We start from the raw sequence: 23,155 nt of genomic DNA, 5'->3' as shown, positions 1-23,155 counted from the left end.
AACACTGCTGGGCCTGGGCAGGGTTTGAGTTATCTATATATATAAAGTGAGAGCCCCAGTTTGGTGAAGCATTCGATAATCCCTAAAATACCCTTACTTAATGACTCTGCGAAAATCAAGGATTTAGTACCTATATATATAAAGTGAGAGCCCCAGTTTGGTGAAGCATTCGATAATCCCTAAAATACCCTTACTTAATGACTCTGCGAAAATCAAGGATTTAGTACCAAAAGAAGGATAAAGAGGTAATAACATTAACTATTTGAAACCTAATGGAAAGTGAAAAGGAAGAGATAGTTGCCAGTTCAGTTATTAGTCCTACTCCAACTTCCCACGATCGAAACCAAAGAACAGTTTGACGATTTCCACGACGAAACCAAAGAGCAGTTCACCGATTCCCATGATCTGAGTTTAGTTGAAGGTTCAACAACAACTGCCCACATACCACCGCTATATACAGATGAATATTCGAAAAGAGCCCAATTTTCGAAACCAGACTTCGGGACGTCGTCTTGGAGCCCATCCTCTTCACACCTTCGATCCCGGACGCCCACTTTCAAGAGCCCAATCTCCTGGCTGTTGCTCATCTTCCCTTCTCTCTTCCGATCGCCATATTTAAGTAAGTTTTCCATTTTGTACAAATCTCTAACCCCAACTTTCCTTTCCATTTAGCTTTCGATTTCAACCTTTGATTCAAGATTTTTTCCAATTGCAGTTTTTTTATTTGGTCCCATCATCTGCACACTTTTTTTTTTTTTTTTTTTTTTCCATCTTTCCTTATGTGTCCTTAGTAGCTTCCATCACTCTTGCTCTCTCAAAGATTGCATTGAGGCAGAACACGTACTCACTCAAAGACAATCTGGTAAGCATTTTCTTTTTATGTGATACAGTCTTAGATTTTTTGTATTTTCCTTGGTTCTCGGGGGGTTTGTTCAAGTTCTCGAGGGATTTCAAGTTTTTGGGTTGATGATTGAATTTGGAGCTTAATGTGTTTTTTTGTGGTATTTTTTTTAGAGGTAATTTCTTGGTGGGTTTTGTGTTTACTGTAGTCAATTTTGGGTTTTGTAGATTGAGACAGCAAGACTGAAACTCGAAGACGAACAAGCAGAGGAGGAGGTCGGTGAAGAAAAGAGAAGCAAAAGTAAAAGGAAAAAAACGTGAGTTATTTTTTATTATTCTCCCTTTTGAAGAGCAATTTTTGGATTTTCTTTAATTTGTGTCAATCTCCATCTCTGTTCTTCCACTTCCTTTCCACCTCTGTTTGGTACTTTTTAATTTAAAAATGTATCTGTAAATTTTTTTCTGAATTGTATTTGCTTTCTGTAGTGTTTCGAATCTTCTGATTGCATCAGAAATGAATTAATATCCGCAAATTTGATTTTTCATTTGCTGGCTTTTTCTGGTAATGGGTTTTATTCATGAACATTCTCATTGCTGCAAATTTGATTAATTGTTTTTTGAACCTTTGGATGTTACCAAGATTTGATTTTTGCTAAAGGATCTGTCTAATTACATTGGTTTGTGTTTTTTTTTGGGTTGATCTTTCTTTTAATTTAATCATCTTGAAATAAAATTGGAATAACTGCATGTTTTCATTTCACAGTTTACTTTTTAAGTTTTTGGATAGATTGACTTGACCTTCACATTTCTGTGAATTTTTGCGTTGGTTGGTATCCTTTCTTCCTTATCATACTAGACAAAGGGTGATGAACAAAAAGATGGTTGCATTCCGAACAAATGGGGGGAAGTTGTGTCTAAAATTACCTCTCAATGTTATATGTTTCCTTATTATTGAAGTCATGGTATTATATAGCTGCAGTTGGTTAGGTGCTTACGATCTTTTGCAGGAAACATGATAATAACTTAACTGATTTACTTCAAATGTATAAATTGTCTGTACCAATACTTGATGTGTGATAAAGTAAATATTGTTATGGAGGCTTTATATTTTGACTTTTAAGTTCTTTTGTGTTTTGGTACCAATACTTGATGTTTCAGTTGGCACCTCAGTCCTCCCCCTGAATTATTTCAGTTGACACCTCAGTCCTCCCCCTTTTTTTTATCCTACAACTTACTGTGTCGTCATGCTTTCTTTTTTCAGGCTCTTTCAATTTTTATAAAACTGATTCAAGTTATTAAAACAAATACAATTCATGTTTTGTTATGGTTTTACATACTCATTGGTTGCAGACCTATTCGTCGGAGATCGAAGAAAAGGAAAGGTGGGAAAGTCCATTCTTGCCGTAGAGCTCATGTTGGCAGTGAACCTTGAAGAAAACGAAAGGTGAGAATAGCAGAACAGTTGGCTTTTTTCTTTTAGCACCAACTTATTTCCAAAAATTCCCCTAACCTTAATTAGCATTGGCACTTTCAACACTTTCGGAATGTGTTTGCATTTTTTAAATGGCCTCCTATGTTATAGTTATCAGGAAACATGATAATAACTTAACTGATTTACTTCAAATGTATAAATTGTCTGTACCAATACTTGATGTGTGATAAAGTAAATATTGTTATGGAGGCTTTATATTTTGACTTTTAAGTTCTTTTGTGTTTTGGTACCAATACTTGATGTTTCAGTTGGCACCTCAGTCCTCCCCCTGAATTATTTCAGTTAACACCTCAGTCCTCCCCCTTTTTTTTATCCTACAACTTACTGTGTCGTCATGTTTTCTTTTTTCAGGCTCTTTCAATTTTTATAAAACTGATTCAAGTTATTAAAACAAATACAATTCATGTTTTGTTATGGTTTTACATACTCATTGGTTGCAGACCTATTCGTCGGAGATCGAAGAAAAGGAAAGGTGGGAAAGTCCATTCTTGCCGTAGAGCTCATGTTGGCAGTGAACCTTGAAGAAAACGAAAGGTGAGAATAGCAGAACAGTTGGCTTTTTTCTTTTAGCACCGACTTATTTCCAAAAATTCCCCTAACCTTAATTAGCATTGGCACTTTCAACACTTTCAGAATGTGTTTGCATTTTTTTAATGGCCTCCTATGTTATACATGCAAATAATTATAGTTATCAGAACATCTATCTGATGTTTTACCTCATCCAACAACTTAATTACACTCCCACTGTTTTGGTTAGAAGTTAATTAGAAGAGTCTTCATTCCATCGACATCCTTTCCTTCACAATTTATGCTGAAAATTCATCGCACAATGTAATATGAAACGTTTAGTTGGCATGTTAACTTTCAGAAGCATGAGATGATCAACAATGAATGTGCATGATACCTTTTTTTTATCCTACTGGGTTGTCTTCATCTTCGGTCTCAAAAGCCTTCCTTAACTTTTCTTCATCTAATCTCAAAAGCCCTCCTTGCATGTTTCAGCTTTTTAGTACAGCTTTTATGTTTTGGATTTTTTTTTTTTGGCGGTTTACCACATATTTGGCTGAGTGGAAAAAAAAGTTAGTAATCATTTATGACCTCAGATTCCTTGAATGCTCAATATTTTAGTTGGTGGTGTGCTCTGTGATTTGTGTGATTCAGAGATAGTTGGAATTGATTCCTTGAATATTTTTCACTCTCTTTTTTCCAATTTTGTAATAAAGTGGTGTGCTGTGTGCCTTCTTAGTTCGATAATTAAGCTAAGTACCATTTGGAATCATGATAAATAATTGATAGAAGCATAAACTAGATCTCATTTGGAATATATTATGAAGATTTATGCATCAATTTTGTTTGCAGACCTATTCGTCAGGCCTCAAAGAAAAGGGAAGGTGGGGAAAGTGTATTCCTGGTAATGAAAAGATAAGGGAGAGCCAGTGACAGATATTGGTGAGGATCCGATCTTTCAATTGTGTATGAATTGTTGCCTTCACTTGGTTTCTTTGAGGACTCAAAATTGTAATATGTACCTGTGTTGTTTTATACATGCGTTAAGTTCCAAATCCAAGTTCAGATGCATCTCTAGGTTCATTTCTTTCATTTTTAGAATCCTCAACTCCAAAGGTTACTGATAGGGAGCAAATAAACACTGATACACGAGTATAACTAGAAGAGGCATGAATGTAACGAAACTCCCAATGTCATATGTACCAGCCTTCTAGAAAACTCCCAATCAAGCTATCTTAGTATCACACACTCCATTATAAATGCTTACAATCACAGAGTTTCGTCACATACCCTATTGATATGTTTACACCTTTACGTTTGTAAATGAATATAAATTTCCATTTTCTATTCGCATTTGAAACTGATGCTCAAAACGCTACCCAGTATCAAACTCTATCCCATATTTCATCTATTCCCACTCCCTTATAATCATAAAAAAAAAAAAATTAAACGAATTATGCTCCAACCAAATGCTTGACTTTTAAATATTTGACAATTATATAATGTCCATATATAAATTAGAGGCATTCACATTTCCAAGTTTTTAAGTAAATCACTTCCATTAATAGGAGAGGGAAACAGCTGCAACTTGGACATTTGTTTAACGTCAAATAGGTGAAGCATCCTATACATGTTTAAGTAATACCCCTTGACGTTAAACAATTAGAGGCATTCACATTTCCAAATTATTCATTGCAGTTTGAATTTGTCATAATTAAAATCAAGTTCATTATTACCTGGTGCGTGTCCTATAACTTTGACTGAAAACTTATGAATCTGAAAATTTTGATTTAAGGACATTAAATTTTTTCAACATGTATTCAGAAATGAAATTACATGTCATATTTTCAGATTTTTTTAATCATTTATGTTTTCCCATTTTATCTTCGTTGTTGTTTTAAAGGAAAAATAGTAAAAATTGTATGAGAGATTACTCACATTTGTGCAAATTGGATGGAATATATGCTGCTAAATTCTTCAACGAACATGGCAATATGACAATAAGGCATGCATAACGATAACACCATTATCATAGTAAACGAAAATGATGTGTAGATAAATGTTTTTTCTTCTTCTGTTCATAGGCATCTACGTAGACTTTTTCGTATTTATGGAATGTAACAGAATTTGTATTCAATTTAGGTTCATTTATTTTTTAATTTTTTAGATAAATTTTTCCATGGAGCGTGGCCAAAGTCGTGCAAGACAATGGTGTCAATCATTGAGTCCTGAAGAACATCAAAGATATCTAGCTCGACGACGTCTAATAGCACAAGAAAAAAGACAACAAATTCCAACTCTATATGATGATCATACTATGACATCCCCCAGTAACATACAACAAGAAATTCCTGGTATTTATTTCATATTCCTTTTCCTTTAACTCATACTAATGCAAAAAAAAAAAAAAAAAAAAAATCTAATTTCTAATTTTTCTTTTAACTATGCAACAAGTAGGTCCCAATAATATACAAGAACGGGTTCAGTTGGCTAACTATGATGTTGAGGTCGACCCCAGTAATATAGAACAACAAATTCCTGGTATTTATTTCAATTTCTTTATTTGTATTTGTTTCACACTTAAAAAATTAGGTTATTTTTTAAGAACAAAATTTAGTGAATTGAAATCTCATTGTATTCTTTTCTTCGATACTTTCATATTGATCTCAATGTTGTAGTTATTTTTAGTGGTAGTCTTACGAAATATTAAACTCACAACTAAATATATTAAATATTAAAGACAAAATTTTTAACTAATCGTATTATAATGTGGTCTATTTATTAGAACAAATTGAGCATGAAAGCGCGAATTCAAGGGTTTTGTCAGATATCACAAATCATGATGACCAAACTTCTACTAGAATGCGTACTCATATGGGACAGTTAGCACATTCAAATAGGTCACAAATATCTTATGGGATGCTCTCAATTCCTCCCCACAATGGTGAGCTTAGTATATAATTTTATCTGTATATAGATATGTGATTAGTTACAAAGAAAATTCTTATACTGAATGTTGGATATTCATGTAAAAATATCAGAAGAAGAACATGCAAATAGAACCAATTGTCATGTGCGCCAAACCAGAGGAAGAAGAAACCACAATTGTGCTAGAAATTATAATGAGAATCGGGGTATCCTAGGTTGCCAATTATCTGCTCCAACCACATGTCCGTACTGCTATGCACGATTGTTTGCTCGAGAAACTTTGAATATGTGTTGCTTGAAATGAAGAATTTTTTTACCCCCAATACAATCCCCACCAGATATGTTGTTTTAGATATTCTTATATCCTAATCAGCGTTAAAGAGCATATCTTTCAGCATACAACTACATTGACGGGTGTTACACATCTCTAAAGATCTTTTTATATTATGTCAAGTCCACATCTATCATAGGTATACGAAGCTATTCAGCATTATACAAAAAGTTCAAAATTCTATCAGCCATTTACATAAAAATTAAAACTCTATAAAAGATGCTAATTACACCATGTAGCAACTATAAATTGACTACTCCCTTTGATGACATGCTTCATCGTGAACCAAGGTTCTAGGCAGTTGCATCTTTTATATGCATGCCTCTTTTTCTCCATAGGCGAGTGAAGAAAAGCTTTCATCATCATATCTGTAATAGAAAAGAAACATGACATTCAAATGGTGTAGTAAAGGAATACATACAGTTACAAATATAATACAAAATGCAGAAAAAATATACCAAAATATAGTTTCATATAACAAATGACGAATGTGGGGTCGATATAATATAAAAGGATCTTTAAAAATGTGTAATACCCGTAATAAGAGGCTAAAAAGCTAGAACATGACATGTAGCTTTGGCATAACGTAAAAGATCGTTTGGAAAAAATATCAATTGACAGCAACGAAGAAAGCTAATGTATTTCTCTTTTATTCTTTATTTGTCTGTCTTCTCTCTCTCTTGCCTTTACGTTGGCTTCTTCAACCGTGTCATCAAATCTCAGTTCTCTGTTGACAAATTTCATTGGGGCATAATAGTTAGACAAATTAAACAATGACAGCGATTTTATAAAAAAAATTCAGAAAACTGGAGGCAAAGGGATGAAACAAATTTACTTAGAAGAAATGAAAACTAATTTTCCTCTTCTTTCTGTCTTGTTTTACGTTCTAATAAGCAATAGACGCAGCAGGGCAAAATTAAACACAATAAAGTTCACTGAGGCATAATATATCATTGCTAGAAAAGGAACCATTCGCTTTTAGGTTTACAGTTTTTCCGTTAGTGTAACAGAAGCACTGAATTGGGAAGATCTAGAAACAAAATGCACACCCCAAAATCCGGAAATAACTTACATTTACTTCGTCAATGATGACCAAACAAAAACCCTGAACTTTGAATTGCAATAGAACTTAAAATGACTTTGAATTGCAATCGAACTCCATTAAAGATTCAACTAATTTAGCATCTTTAACTTTCCAAGTAATTGACTAAGCTCAAGTTGATGCAAAGATGAAATTACGTTGTAAATACACTCGCCCAAGATAATTAATTGTAAATGACACTATCCCAAGTTCCAAATTATATTCAAAATTTCAGTTGATTTAATGTTACTTTGTTTGACATATAGGCACTCACACACAAAAGAATTAGGGTATATTGTTTACAATTTAGAAGATTGTTATTGACATATTGTGTGCTTTAACTATTGGTGTTTGTACTTTTTGTGGTGGGAAACATGAATTTTATAGCTTGTGGTAAAATACAATATTACAGAAGGCCAGAAGAGAAATTCGAATGAAAAGTTTCTTAAAATCATCAAAAAAGAACAACATAAATGTTAAAATGAAAATATAACTTTGTACATCGCACGTAGGATCCGTGATTACAACCAATTTACACAAATCTTACAAAATTAATCATGTTTTAATTGAAAATTCTAAAACTGATCTCACTACGTAAACATAATTCAACTTTGTGAACTCAAATCCAGAATGATGTGAACAAATTCTCGCTTTAGTGTAGCAAGACCAAAGAACTACCATGATCGAGCTTCATACCAAATTCCAAGAAAATTTAGATTCATGATTAAAATAGATTTTCAAACGCATAAATGAGTAATACTCACTCAAATTCAAAACATAACGTTCAACTCAAAACCAATATCTTCCCCTCCTCCCTATCTTTCTAGCAATCAAATTTAATAAATTCCTACATAACGGCTCCAACTTTACTAATTAAAACAAAAACCTATTTGTAATACCGTATTAGCATATGTAGCTGAATCCTAAATAATTTTTTTCATAAAACTGGGTAATGCACCAAATCCGCAGCAGTTGATGATCAACCAAACATGGGAAAGCAAACAACCCATCACCAAATTTCCCAAATCCAAATTACATAAATCATACAGTATATTGCTATACACTAACAAAAAGTTCCAGTCTTTAACGTTCAGCAAAATGAAGCCACAGTTAGAGCGGATCTCTACAAAGGACTTGAAGACTCTCTAAATGCAGGTCAACACAATGCAGGTATATATATCGTTTCAGTCATTGTTATTTAGAAATATAACTTTGTTTAAAGTGTGTACAATATATATAGCTAATTGAAAATAAAATATTATTAGGTAGCATCGGGCGTAGAATTATTTTACCATCATCATTTGTTGGAAGCCCACGTGACATGTACCAACGATATCAAGACGCAATGACTTTGGTTCAAAGATTCGGAAAGCCAGATCTTTTTATTACCATGACATGTAACCCAAGTTGGGAAGAAATCAAAAGCGAATTACTCGCTGGACAAACTCCACAAGATCGCCCTGACTTACTCACTAGAGTATTTCGTGCAAAACTTGAGCAAATAAAAGAAGACATCATTGAAAAGGGGGTATTGGGCAGTGTTGTTGCTTACGCATACGTTATTGAGTTTTAGAAACGTGGTCTTCCACATGTGCATATGCTGGTTGTATTAGATGAAAATGATAAGATCAATAACCTAGATGAGTATGACCGAATTGTTAAAGCTGAAATACCAAATGAAGATGTAGAGCCTCAACTTTATAATGTGGTGTTAAAGCATATGATTCATGGCCCGTGTGGGATTCATAATCCTCTATCTCCATGTATGAAAAATGGGAGTTGTAAGAGAAAGTTTCCCAAACCATTTGCACCAGTCACCGTTCAAGGGAATGATTCGTATCCAATTTATCAAAGGCGAGGAAATCGATTGCCCGTCTCACTTAATCGACAAGGAAACATAATGGTTGATAATAGTTGGGTCATTCCATATAATCCATGGTTGCTGTTAAGGTATGATTGTCACATCAATGTCGAAATTTGCGCAAGCATAAAAAGTGTCAAGTACTTATATAAGTATGTTTACAAAGGCCCAGACAGAGTGACAGTTGAAGTGCAATCAGACCCTCAATACGATGAAATAAAGCAGTTTCAGGATGCAAGATGGGTTTGCGCACCAGAGGCATTATGGAAAATATTCAAGTTCATTATTAATCGAATTTATCCATCTGTTGAGCGAATGCAAATACATCTTCCTAATATGCACCAAGTTCAGTTTCGTGCCGATGAAAGCATAACAAATATTCTACATGATGAGAGTACAAGAAAGACAATGTTGACTGAATTTTTTACACTTAATCATGTGGATGCAGAAGCGCGACATTATTTATACATGGAGACACCATCACATTACAGATGGATTCAAGCTCAAAGAAAGTGGTCTAAAAGAAAGAATCGTAACAAGGTTATTGGGCGAATATATGCAGTTTCACCTGCTGAAGGCGAAAAATTTTACCTTCGGATTCTTCTTAATCATGTTAGAGGACCAACATCCTTCACAAACTTGAGAACAGTTAATGGGGTTTTGCATCCAACATTTAAGCAGGCAGCAGAACAACGAGGTTTGTTAGAAAGAGATGACAGTATTCGACAATGTTTGTTAGAGGCCTCCACAATTCAGATGCCGTCGGCTTTAAGAAGATTATTCGTCACCATATTGGTATATTGTGCACCAATTGGTGTTCGAGGGTTATGGGATGAGTTCTGTCCATTCATGATGGAAGATTATGTTTCCATGACTAACATAACTCCCACACTTGCTACCAACATACTCTTGCGTGAGTTGAACATACTTTTGGTTCAATTTAACAAGAGTATAAACGAGTTTGATTTGCCCCAAATGACAAGAAGAAATGAATCAAGTTCAGGAATGACGGGATGTATTGAAGATGAAATATCCATATGTATTCCACAACAAGATCTTGATGCAATTGAACGCTTAAATGATGACCAAAAAAGTGCGTTTAACATAATAATGGGTGCAGTTCAACGATCGGATAATGCAACTTTTTTTGTGGATGGTCCCGGTGGAACTGGAAAAACTTACTTATATCGCGCATTGTTAGCAAGCTTGAGAAGGTTGGGGCACATAGTATTAGCAACAGCATCATCTGGAATAGCAGCTACGATATTGCCTGGTGGGAGGACAGCACATTCTAAATTCAAGATACCACTTAGTCTCGATGCATCATCGATGTGTTCGATCGGTAAACAATCTGATTTAGCAAAGCTAATACAAAAGGCAAAGGCAATTATTTGGGATGAAGCAACAATGACGCATCGTCATGCATTTGAAGCACTCGATCGAACGTTCAGAGACTTAACAGATATTGACTTACCATTTGGGGGGAAGATAATGATATTTGGGGGAGATTTTCGACAAGTTCTTCCTGTTATCCGGAAAGGAACCAAGTCCGAACTAATCCAAGCAAGTGTTGTTAAGGCATCATTTTGGTCACAAGTAAAGATTTTAAAACTCAAACAAAACATGAGATCCATAAATGATTGTGAATTTTCAGAATTTTTACTTCGTGTTGGTGATGGGAATGAAGATGTTATTATGGATGATATGGTAAAACTACCTGAATGCATGGTGATACCATGGGAGAGTGAGCATTCCATTAATCAATTAATTGCCAAAATCTTCCCTGACTTAGAGGATCATATAAATGATGCAACCTACATGGTGGAAAGGGCAGTGGTAACTCCTACAAATGAAGACGTTGATATGTTGAATGAAAAGATAATCAATATGTTTCCGGGTTTAGAAGAGACAATGTATTCATTTGATTCAGTTGAGGATGACGCAAGGAATTTGTATCAGCCAGAGTTCTTGAATTCAATCTCACTTGGTGGTTTGCCTCCGCACAAGTTAACTCTGAAAAGAGGTGCTCCAATCATGCTTTTAAGAAATATTGATCCGAAATTGGGATTGTGTAATGGTACAAGATTATTGTGTCGTGGTTCTTATCGAAATCTTATTGATGCTGAAATTCTAACTGGACAATTTGCCGGATCCAGAGTTTTCTTACCAAGAATCCCTCTCAAAAGTACTGATACTGCTGGGCTTCCATTTGAACTTACAAGAAAGCAATTTCCAGTGAAACTAAGTTTCTCTATCACTATAAACAAATCTCAAGGTCAGACAATACCACATGTAGGCGTTTACCTTCCAGATCATGTCTTCAGCCATGGACAATTATATGTGGCTTTATCGAGGGGGGTCTCAAAGTCAACCACAACCGTGTTAGTAAAAAGTGGCTCCATAGTAGGCCAACAAGGTGTATTTACACGGAATGTAGTATACAAAGAAGTCTTGCTTCATTCCAGCTAATTATGGTGATTCCTAATAGGTAACAGCTTTATTAACGATAACCTTTCAGTATGCATTTCTCACTTATCAATTAACTCTTTTTATTTGATTTTTAATTTTCTCACTATCGTTTGTAGATTGGCAATGAAAATTTGAAGCATCAATCATGAACAAATGGGTGGAAATTGCAGCATTGATGTCAATATGTAAACTTTCTTTAAAAAAAAAACAGTGACATATACACTCTATGAGTATTGTGAATAATGTACATATTGTTATGTAGGATTTATATTTTGACATTTAAATTGTTTTGTATTTTGCTACGAGTACTTACTGTTTTCATCTACTATTTTTTTTTTATTTACATATACTTGCTATCGTTCATAGGCTTTAGGTAGGAACTTGCATCTAAAATCGTATGTTGTTTGATAAGTGCATGAATAACATTTAAATCATTACTTTACACAAAGTAAAAATGAAAAACATGATAACTTTTTAGGACGTGCATGATAAAAAAAAAAGTTCCTCTTTGCACAATACATTTAAAGTATATCTTGACAATTACAATGGGAAAAACTAACACAATACACCTTTAGGGGCGCGTAGCGCCCGTGATGCAAAAATGCCTCTCGCACGCACGTTAGTGCGTGCAGAGAGGCTAGTTTATTTATATTTTAAGTTTAATGTTTAAAATTAGTTTTAAAAATTGAAAATGATATATTTAATTAAAAAGTAACTAGGGTTAGAAGAAGGGACACATGGCAGCTAATATGTTATATGGTGAGCATATACCAAAGTTAATATGGGTGAGCAAAAATGCACCTTTTTTTTTTTTTTTTTTTTTGGTTCTTTGCTTTGTTTCTTTTTTTTTTTTTTTTTTTTTTTTTTTTTGTTTCTTGTCTTGGTTGATTGCTTCTCTTCGTTGATTCAAATGGGGTGGATGCCTTCTCCTTTTGTAGGCATGGATGGAATCTTGGATATGTCATCAGTACAATTTGAATTCATGGCCTCTCCTATCAAAGTGGAGCAACAAGGTGCCATCGAACGATCACTGACAATGAACGACTTTAGATTAAAAATCAAGTGCATCAAAGATAATTAGAGAAACTACATTCAACTAAAGAGTTTCAACAACAACAACAATGGAGCTTTATTCCATTAAGTGAGGTCAATTGTATGAATCCTAGAATTCTACTGCGCTTGGTTTTACATCAAGTCTTCCGTTAGCTCCAAGTATTCCATGTCTTTTCTTAAAGTCTATTTCCAAGTCTTTCTAGGTCTTTCTCTACCCATTTGCCCTGAGCCTTACTCTTATAATTGCATTTTCTAACCGGAGCATCGGTTGGCCCTTGGTTCACATGTACAACCATCTTAACTGATTTTCTCTCATCAAAAGAGTTTCCATTTCTAATTTTCTTTGGACCCTTACCTCTTTGATGTAAACAACTTTGCTATCTGGCGTATTTTGCTACATGCTGTAAACATGAACTTAGCGATCAGCATCACAAGGCCACTAAACATGTGATTCAGGAAATGTGGCCCCTTGAGTACTTTTCTTTCATTAGAAAGAAGGGAATTTGCCAAGACAAAGAAGAAAAAGCAGCCAAACACAAAAGCCGCTATGGCAAGTCCGGGAGAAGGGCCGGCCATCAAGTACTGCATATGTGCCGGTAATGAACGAAACCACCATCGCAATCAAAGCCCACAAAATCAAAGACACTACCATGAAAAACGTGTCAGATATCTCATTCTCATAATTTGGATTTGTGTAAACGGAGGAATAAAGGAGCACCAGGAGGGAACAACTAGACACGGCCACGGCTATTGTATCCATTATCACGAATGCTTTGAACGCCGCACTTCTTGATAGAACTATGGCACCATGGTCAAGGCCTTTGGCACTTTGGTAACCACCAGGCATGGTAAAACCGGCTGCGAATGTTACAGGTGCTATCAAGGTAGCCACTAGCAGATGTGTTTCTTTTGCTTTATTCCAACTTTTTCCGATTTCCTTGAAACCTTGATTTTCTTCCACTTTATCGCGACCATCTTTGTGGCTGTTGATTCTGTGACCTGGTCTACCACCCCGCTTTTGCAATTGCACTTTATGATTTTCCTGCAAGACAGAAACGTATGACAATGTGCCGGAAAACATAACTCAAAATTTTCGGACACAAGAAGGAGATGACTTCTGATTATGTACCTGCTCTTATGACATGCTTATCTTGTCCTCATTAGCTAGAATGATATCAAAGGCGTTGAAGTTTTCCTTGTTGAACGTCATTCTCAATATTCGAATTTAAAATTTCTTGTTTATAAATGAAAAGGAATATCAGTAATGAATAGTACTAAGACGTTTTAAAAATCATTCAAATCAAATATCTAGAATTATATTTCATTTTGCTAAAAAAGTTTAGGGGAAGCCACTTAGTAATATGGTCTTATATTATTCATCTTCATTTGTAAGTAAGAGGTGTTAGGTTCGATTCTCGTCAAAGGCGAATTTGAACCATATTATTGCACCTATTGTGAGGCTTAGCCTACTCCCCCATCCCATTAGTATAAAAATATCGTTTGTTAAAAAATAAAAAATAAAAAAAAGTTTAGGAGAAGGGAACTGTATTGCATCTTAAGGTGTACATACCACAAATCTCTTTGAAAACTTACAAGAACTAAAAACTCGTTATTTATAAGATTTGGGCAATATTGAGCTTGTTAATTGGACCATTGTCAAACAACTTAGGCCCAACAGGCCCAATTGAATCGGGGTTACCTAGGGGAGTTTTAGACTTGGTTCTGTAACAACTGACCCGATTGCAGATAAGCATCGAAAATCCGAAGCGAAGAAGGTGGTCCTCATTAGCTAGAAACCCTACCGGCGCACCGGAGCTCCTTCGCAGCGCCAATTGTATTCATCGTCGTCGTCGCTTTCCAATTCCTCTCTAGGTGGCTGGAACAGTTAAAGAAGGTAATTTCCTCGACCATTTTTAACTTGCATTCAAACAATTTAATCCTATTTTTTGTGCGAAATTGAGCTCTTAATCTTTTTTTTTATGCTTTAATTTCATTTATTCTGAAATTAAAATTTGAATTTGGGTGGATTTTTTCGTTGGCAGGGAGGAGTTAAGAGTGCTACGGCAACCCGATTGCGTGGAGAAATTAAAGGCCTCTTGAAGGAGGCAAGCTCCTTGTCACAGTGAGTGATTTTTTATTATTTAATCATGTTTTTCTCCAATTTATCAAATGGAATTTTATTTATTTTTTCATTTTTGGATTTTCGGCATTGTATTGATGGTTGCAGCTTCAAATTTCTTCGCTTTATAGCATCAGGTGTTAGTGTGGATTATTTGCAGTTGCATGATCTTTGTTTTTGCCTGAATCCAGGCCGTCGACATTTGCGCAAGCTGTGAAACTTCGGAGGATGGCAGCTGCTAAGGAGAAAGAACTTGCAAATTGTTAGTTTGCAACTCCAGCCCTTGGATTATTGGTTTATGTTGATCATATGTATAATTATATCCAGGCATTCCTAAAACACGTATACTACGTGTATATGGTTGCAGAGAGTAATTATATGACATCCTTGGGCTCAAAGTTGTGTTTGTATAATAGCGTCCACGTATTTTATGAGTATGATGTTGTTAAGCAAAGTATTGAATGGCGAAGACAGTTTAGGTAGTTGTTCAATGTCATTAGCGTCTAGGTGTCCCGATACAAAAATTTCATACAGAGAGATGAGTTTAGTATAAGTTTAGTCTTGTCTCAATGCCAATTAGGTGAATCTATGACTTTGAAATTTCATTTCCCGTTTTTCTTCAGTCTGTCACGTCCCTCTCTTCTGTTGTACCGCATATAGCTTAATGTTTCTACACCCTCTTTTTCCCGCTTTACCTTTCAAATTTTCTGTCGGTACTATAATCATTTTGTCTCAAACATTTTAATTTATTTCGATCATTTCATTTTTGTATAGTTATTATGAGTTGATTCTAACATATTACGTGCCTTCCAGATCAAGAATTACACAGCAAGGAGATAAAACTTTCAAATGATTTGTATCTGAGAATTTTGTTCATCTTAAAGTTAGTTCTCAGTATTTTGGACTTTCGAAATATTTATTAGCTTTCTTCGATAACAAAGAATTGCCTGAGATAGGGTTCTTAATAGATTCACTTGGTTGTCCATTTAGGTCTTGACGTATATTGTGCTGGTTTGCTGGTTTTGGAGGGTTCGTGTTGCCTCCATATCGCAACAACTTGTGCAACCCTTTGGTAACGTGTTCTCGATCGCTACAACTTGTGTAATTTGTACCAGTAGTGTGCATTACTCTTTCAGTTGCTGTGAAATTGAGTTTATCGTTGTAGTATGCAGAAAGCTCACCTCTTGTGAAAATACGATTCTTTTAATTTATAGAGCATAAGGAAATTCCAGTAAATATGAACGGGTTCAGATTGTGGAAAAATGTTTCAGTGATCAGTTCTGGGCTCTGAGATCATAATACTGTTTATGGATTTTGTGTTTAAATGATTCTTGTTCTTGGAGCTGTGAATGACAAGGGATGGAATAAGGAATTTTCAGTACGGTGACGGCTAAAGGTTGTGCAAATGCAGCAGCTCTTACATCACAATACATTTATATATTTATGTTCCAAATTTTGGTACATTGCCAACTCACAAACTTATCTAACATGGAGCTAGAAGACAAACACTTAACCAACACCATTTGCAAATTTAATCTGGACAGTACACTTGTCACTTGATTATTACTAAACCTTAAAACTAGCTAGCCGTCAAATTAAAAAGAAAAAACAAACAAAAGTAAACTTCTTGCTGCTTCTGCTACTTCTGTTGCTTCGAATTCCAGTTACCAGAAACGATTTAGGCTCCAACAGCTACTCAGTCGGCCGAGGCCTGTAAGTTCGCTTCAAGAGCATCGCGTTAAAAGTTAAAACAGTGCAGTAATTGAGTTAACGGTCGATTATCAGCAATACAATGCCTAAATAAATACAAATGGTGCCGGAAGGAAACCGGTGCCTTCAGTATTTCTCTCCATGAAGAGACTGATAAGTGCATAGTAGAAGAAAAAGCAGCCAAGCACAACAGCTGCAATGGCTAATCCCGGATAATGACCGCCAAGTACTGCGTATGTGCCAGTAACGAATGCAATCACCATTGCAATCAAAGCCGACATTGTAAAATTTACTACCGAGCGAAAAGTATCAGAGGTTTGGGTCATGTACTTTGGTTGAATGGAGGAATACAGGAGCATCAGGACAGAACAAATAGACAAGGCCATGGCTAGTGTATCTGTTATAACAAATGCCTTGAACGCTGTGTTTCTTAATAGAATCGGGGAACCCTGGTCCGATCCTCTTTCGCTATGGTAACCACCGGGCATGGTAAAACCCGCAGCAAAAGTTACGGTTGCTATCAGTGTAGCCACCACCAGATGGGTTTCTTTTGCTTTCGTTAAGCTTTCTCCAGTGTCTTTGCCATCAACGTTGTGGCTTTTAATTCTGTGACCTGGTCTACCGTCCTTCCTCTGCAATTTCAGATGGGTTTCTTTTGCTTTCGTTAAGCTTTCTCCAGTGTCTTTGCCATCAGCGTTGTGGCTTTTAATTCTGTGACCTGGTCTACCGTCCCTCCTTTGCAATTTTATTTTTAAATCTTTCTGCAAGACATAGAATACTAATGTTATCTTCACAGACAAATCTAAGGACGAAGTTTATTACCACCCTTATTATCGGTTATGTAATTGTACGGACAAGTTATCCTTATTTGGATAGCTTAGGATTTACTTCATGGACAGAGCCGGAATGATTTTTTTTAGTGGGGTAACATAGTAACAGGTTTGTCTTCTGTAGTCCAGTCTACTGGGTAGCCCGACTTTTTAAACAATTTCACCATTCGATTTCTTAACATCAGTTTTTATCGTCCAATAATAATGTAAAAGAAAATTTGAATAGTAATGTAAAAGAAAATTTCCAGACTGTTGAAGAAAAATTGCATAATAATGTAAAAGAAAATTAGAGGTGATACATACCAGCTCAAGTGCGTTGCTTATGCTGTCCTCATTAGCTAGAATGGTGTCGAAAGCGTTTAAGTTTTTCTTGTTGAATGACATTATATCAATTTTAGCATCAAGTATAATAGCATCCTTCCAGAGGAAGGGATACTGAGCAAGGTAATGGATAGGTGCATTGCCGTTAGCATCCTTGTCATTTAAGAGGATGTTGCTAAGCCACAGATCCTTTAACACAAAATCAACTATGTCATCTTGATGGCTCTTTATGGCATAGTGAAGCACATTCTGACATTGGTTGTCGACCAGTTCACAACAATCAGGGCAATGAGTAAGAAGCTCTCTCATTATATCTAAATGGCCTTCGGACGCTGCAAAGTGAAGAGCTGTGCGCCCACCATTGTCAGCAATGTAGGCGATAGATTTATCACATTCCAATAGTTGCTGAACCATTGAAAAGTGACCAAAATTTGCAGCCATGTGAAGCGGAATGTGTCCTAGTTCGTCTGCTGCTTTTGCCAAATTTCTATCCGATTTTAGTAATGCTGTCGTCATTACTTATGTATAAAAAGAAAAAGAAAACACAAATAAATACTTCAAGACACATATATATTAATGAATCATGAAATGACAGATAAAAGGAATATTCTTTAACTATTTTCTATATACATTTACCTTCATCATTGCGGATAACTGCAGCGTGCAAAGCCGTTCTACCATTTGGGCCTTCATAAGTTGGATTTTTGCAACCTTCGAGTATTTGACGACAATAATGATCGTATCCCCTCTCGACAGCTAGGTAGAGAGGAGTCTCGCCAGCATCATTAGCAGAGTAGGAAAACTCAGGATCTGCTTTGATTAATATCTCCACCACAGCAAAGTGATTAAAGCGGACAGCTTCGTGCAGTGCTGTGTCCTTCTTGTTGTTGGTTTTCCTGATGAGCTTTTGGTCCTGCGAGGGGGCATCTTTTGATGAGATTGCACAGCCTTGCTCGAGGTCGCCTGGATGATAAGTAGCTTGGATGAGAGCTCTGAGTATACCAGCAAGCCCATATCTTGCCACAGCGTGCAAGGGGGCATCTTCTGATGAGATCGCACAGCCTTGCTCAAGGTCGCCTTGATAATAACTTTTTGTAGCTTGGATGAGAGCTCTGAGTTTACCAGCAGGCCCATATCTTGCCACAACGTGCAAGGGGGCATCTTCTGATGAGATCGCACAGCCTTGCTCAAGGTCGCCTTGATAATAAGTTTTTGTAGCTTGGATGAGAGCTCTAAGTATACCAGCACGCCCATATCTTGCTGCAATGTGTAGGGCAGTATCACCACTCTCGTTCTGCTTCCATAGTAGTGCTGGACACATTTCAAGGATACCGTCCACAGTGGTCGTTGACTTGAGTATCTCATCTTCAGATTCTCTGTACGGTGGTTGCATACAGCATGCTGTATAGATATGAAGGACTGTGTTCTTAGTTGCAGTCAACATTTTGTCCAGATTCTTGCCTTGTTCCTTAAGGACATCGAGATTGCCTTGTTTTGCAGCGTTGAAAACGTCAGGATTCATGCTACTTATTAAAACTGTACTATTGTTGCCTTCTAACTTTACAGCTTCTTGGACGTCGGTCTGATCTGCTAGCTCGATCTGGTTACCGACATCGGTTGATGCTAACGGAATAATAGAACTCTCAGACTGATCAGCCAAATTGGAGGTATCCATGTTGAGGGGGGTGAAGATGCAGGAAGGGGAGAAAGGCAAAAATCACAAGGCCAGTTCTGTTGACTAGTTCAATTTGCAATCTGTTGAAGGTTCATCACTTAGGTCTTATTATATATTCCTATAAAATTTTGTTGCAAGTGAGGTTAGGTGAATGATTCCTACGTTTTTTGTTATTTTAAAGGAAAACTAATGAAAATGATTTGAAAAGTTTTAGTTTTAATTAAAAAAACTATGTTATAAGTTTTGTTTAATGATTAGTACAAGACCCATATTAAAATAGTCCAACTAAAAATAGCCCAACTATAATAAATTATGATATGTCGATTTTCGTCGTTAATGGAGTTCATCGTTGTTTTGTAGACCTTCTTCTTTTTCTTTGAAACAAAAATATAGATCCTTATGCTATTTAATTTATATTTTGTATTATTTCATTGAAATGTGATTGTCGTTATTATTCAGTGTATTTGAGGTAATGTTTTTCAATTTTTCTTCATTAGTGGAGTTCATCGTTTGTTTATCCAGAAAATAAATTTGAGATTCGCATGCTATTCAATAATAACGACGGGCCACTGTTTCTGGACTGTAAAAAAAAACTGTTTCTAGATTTTAAGTAACATTATTTTTGGAATCTAAATCATTGTTTCTGAAATCTAAGTTACTGTTTATGGAATTTAAGTCACTATTTCTGGATTAAAATGAAATAGACACATTGTATCTTAAACGTAAGCTAGAAAAGAAATAGTGAAATTTACTGTATCTCGATTCAAAGCAAAATAAGCACCTTGTTTCTTAAATATAATCAATTGATGCATGAAAATAAAAGAAACAGTCAAAGGTTAAAAAATAGATTGTTTCTAAAATCTAAGTCACTATTTCTGGAATTTAAGTCACTGTTTCTGAAATTTAAATCACTGTTTATGGATTTTGGTTATTTTCTTTACAAATACAGTGTTTGTTTGTGCACAGACAAAACAAACATTGTATCTGATTTTTTTTTTTCCAGAAATAGTGTTATGAAAGTTGAACGCCATGGTTGAAGTCACTTTTCTCTCTCTTTCTCGTTTGCTTTTTCCATTTTCCTTTTCTTTTCCAAATTTTGTAATTGGGAAAGGTGGTTCTATCACAAGTAGAGATATATTTTTCTTTCTAGTTTTATGGAGAAATGGGTGCAAGGAATTGGAATTTTTGGTTTTTTCCACTTCCATGGAAAATGGATTCAATTTGAGTGTCCTCCTCCTTGATTCAATTGCACAACTATTTTCCTTTTCGTTTATTTTTAATTGTACTTTTGGAGATTGGATTCAATAATTTGGGATTTTTTTCTTCTCAAAGTTTGGTTATTCTCCAAATCTGAATCCAATTTGGACAAGGAAATTAAAAAACTGATATATGCACCAAGAATGAAGGAAGAAAAACCCAAAAAACGAAACACTGATCGACGCTCTACTTGGAGCTGACGTGAGTTTTCTCCTTCATGAGAACAAACAAGTTTCAGACATGCGCCTCCTTGTTGGGTTAATTTTGTTAACTTATTTTTGTTTCTGTTGGGCTCTGTAATTCAGCCCATGTAGAATTGGAGACCTTTGTCCTTATGATTAATTTTGAAGTGCTTTTGGTTAAAGAAAATTACAAGGTGATTTTTTATTAAAATAATCTTGGTCTAAGCATTTTTCATTAAAGCTCCCTATTTTTAATTCTTGGATTCCCTAAACACGCGCTAACCTTTAAGGGCTAGCGAAGTTGTTTAATAAACATAGTAAATTGCATAATATGTATGTATTATTAAATGGTAAGCAAGTTGGCATTTCTTATTCTATAGTTGACGCGCATTATATGCCGACAGGAGATCAGCTGGTTGATATTATTTACAAGACAATTGAAAAACGATTTTTGTACACTTGTTTTCGCAGCATGCACACCCTTGGTTAATTTTGATTTTTAAATAGAATAGAATTAATTTTATGATTTGTTAAAAGAAATTGACAAAATAAGTACTTATAAAAAATTGAAGGCCTTTGTTTTATGCAAATGCTATTTAGGTGATTGAAGGTCTTTGTTTTATGTTTTTTAAAAGAAATTGACAAAAAGGTACTTATAAAATATTCAGGGTCTTTGTTTTATGAAAATGCTGTTTAGCGATTGAACGTCTTTCTTTTATGTATTGTTAAAAAGAAGTACTTACAAAAAATTGAAGGTCTTTGTGTTTATGAAAATGCTATTTAGGGAATGAAGGTCTTTCTTTTATATTTTGATTAAAAAAAGATTGACAAAAAAAAGTACTTGTAAAAAATTGAAGGTCTTTGTTTTACGAAAATGCTATTTAGGGATTCAAGGTCTTTCTTTTACGTTTTTTAAAAAAAGGGGCTAATTTTTAGTTACATCTCCAAAATTTTATTTTGATCTCACTTTACCTTCCGTACTTACAAATCATCACTTTACTTCATGAAACTCAAAATTCATTATACTTTGACTTGTGGACTATCTCTTCTCTCTTCAACTTATAGGTTGCTTTCTAAAACATATATAGGATGCAACACCCAATAAGACTATGTCACATGTGCAATAAATTTGATTACATATGGAAGAATGGCCGAATGAATGAAAGAGGGAGGATTATTGGAGTCGGACTAGGCGAATTTATTTAAATCTATTATATTTCGTGTAAAGAAGTGTTAATTTATACTTAAAAAAATAAACAATTTTATCAAAAACTACAAAATATAATGACATATATATATAATATGAAGTAGTGGAACATAGTGAAAACATAGAGAACAAACATATAATGTGTGTTCATTTAAGTCTAAAATAAGTCTCTTACAATTTACTGAAAAAATAAAATGCAAAATGAAAGTTATCTATTTTCTGTTTAAGTGAGTCGCAACCTAAGCAGGTGCCTAGACGGGTCTGGGCGGACTAGGCGGGTACCTTAGCAGGTCTAAGCGTCATTTCTTAATTTTTAAATGCCTAAGCATTAATCGAGATGGTGGCCAACCTCTAACGCATAGGCAGCACTAGGCGAGGATTTTTAAAACAGTATAATAAATTAATATAAAATATTAACGTGACATAATCATGATTATTTAAAAAAGAAAGAATGAAACGAGAGGAAAAAAAAAAAATAGAATCCTACTTCGTTTTCAAAACCCGCGTCACTTAAAAAAGAATAAGAGAAAAATCAAAGTCAATGGGAGGTTGGGTGGTGGTTTCACATGATTGCCTTGATCCTGATGGTCAGCCTACAGTATTTCAAAGGTTATCATATCTCATTTTTTACGAATAACATATTTTTAACCATTGAAAAATATTTAGATAGTCGATCATTTAGTCATTTAAATATACTAAATTATGGATATGTTAGTTGATACTTATACCGTTGATTTTTTCCATACATATAAATGCATAAACGATATGATTCAAATGATTATTTTGCAAAGATGATATTCTGATAATTATTAAAATGTTGCTTGGTTAAGATGTTATTCACACAACATTTTTTTTAATTATGATAAATATTAAGTCTTTGTTTCAAATTTGTTCACACAATGTCTTACTATGGCATTTTAAAAAATTTAAGTCTTTGTTTTAAATTTGTTCTCACAAAGTCTTTCTATGGCATTTTTAAAAATTAAGTCTTTGTTATAAATTTGTTCTCACAGAGCCGTTCTATGGCATTTTAAAAAATTAAGTCTTTGTTTTAAATTTGTTCTCACGAAGCCTTTCTATGGCATTTTTAAAATTTTAAGTCTTTGATTTAAGTTTGTTCTCACGAAGTCTTTCTATGGCATTTTAAAAAATTAAGTCTGTTTTAAATTTGTTCTCACAAAGTCTTTCTATGACATTTTTAAAAAGTTTTTTTTTATCACACATGATCTCTGAAATTAAAAATCAATCGATGTAGTCTTTGAAAATAGGTATCGTAAATCAATGTGATCATT

The 23,155-nt window shown here is 34.8% G+C and overlaps 3 protein-coding genes, 1 long non-coding RNA gene and 1 pseudogene across 4 annotated transcripts; 3 read left to right on the top strand and 2 right to left on the bottom strand.

Moving 5' to 3' along the window:
* Positions 1 to 280: 280 nt before the first annotated feature.
* Positions 281 to 2,285, top strand: LOC125473037. Its single transcript, XR_007254965.1, has 3 exons — positions 281 to 862; positions 1,069 to 1,157; positions 2,191 to 2,285. It is a non-coding gene; the product is annotated as an uncharacterized LOC125473037 (long non-coding RNA).
* Positions 2,286 to 4,764: 2,479 nt separating this feature from the next.
* LOC108868072 lies at positions 4,765 to 11,562 on the top strand. The gene is made up of 5 exons (XM_018650355.2): positions 4,765 to 5,193; positions 5,297 to 5,380; positions 5,625 to 5,783; positions 8,793 to 11,063; positions 11,197 to 11,562. Exons 1-5 carry the CDS (start codon positions 5,019 to 5,021, stop codon positions 11,277 to 11,279), a joined length of 2,772 nt encoding a protein of 923 aa, XP_018505871.2. The 5' UTR covers positions 4,765 to 5,018; the 3' UTR covers positions 11,280 to 11,562.
* A 643-nt stretch (positions 11,563 to 12,205) lies between these two features.
* On the bottom strand, positions 12,206 to 13,643 carry LOC125473027 (annotated as a pseudogene).
* Positions 13,644 to 13,672: 29 nt separating this feature from the next.
* LOC125473026 (protein GET1-like) lies at positions 13,673 to 15,977 on the top strand. The gene is made up of 5 exons (XM_048575241.1): positions 13,673 to 13,687; positions 14,352 to 14,456; positions 14,605 to 14,684; positions 14,873 to 14,943; positions 15,672 to 15,977. The coding sequence occupies exons 1-5, from the start codon at positions 13,673 to 13,675 to the stop codon at positions 15,755 to 15,757; spliced, it is 357 nt and encodes a 118-aa protein (XP_048431198.1). The 3' UTR covers positions 15,758 to 15,977.
* A 101-nt stretch (positions 15,978 to 16,078) lies between these two features.
* LOC103959206 (ankyrin repeat-containing protein At5g02620-like) lies at positions 16,079 to 19,563 on the bottom strand. Its single transcript, XM_048575383.1, has 3 exons — positions 18,179 to 19,563; positions 17,525 to 18,060; positions 16,079 to 17,152 (listed from the first exon to the last, which is right to left on the bottom strand). Exons 1-3 carry the CDS (start codon positions 19,215 to 19,217, stop codon positions 16,478 to 16,480), a joined length of 2,250 nt encoding a protein of 749 aa, XP_048431340.1. The 5' UTR covers positions 19,218 to 19,563; the 3' UTR covers positions 16,079 to 16,477.
* Between the last annotated feature and the right edge of the window lie 3,592 nt (positions 19,564 to 23,155).

Source organism: the organism of the source record quoted next, unplaced genomic scaffold, assembly GCF_019419815.1.
Source record: "Pyrus x bretschneideri cultivar Hongxiangsu unplaced genomic scaffold, Pyrus_bretschneideri_v1 Contig8, whole genome shotgun sequence".
In the NCBI taxonomy this organism is placed as follows: domain Eukaryota; kingdom Viridiplantae; phylum Streptophyta; class Magnoliopsida; order Rosales; family Rosaceae; genus Pyrus; species Pyrus x bretschneideri.
Note: the sequence above shows the minus strand (reverse complement) of the source record. Positions and strands in the feature narration are given on the sequence as shown.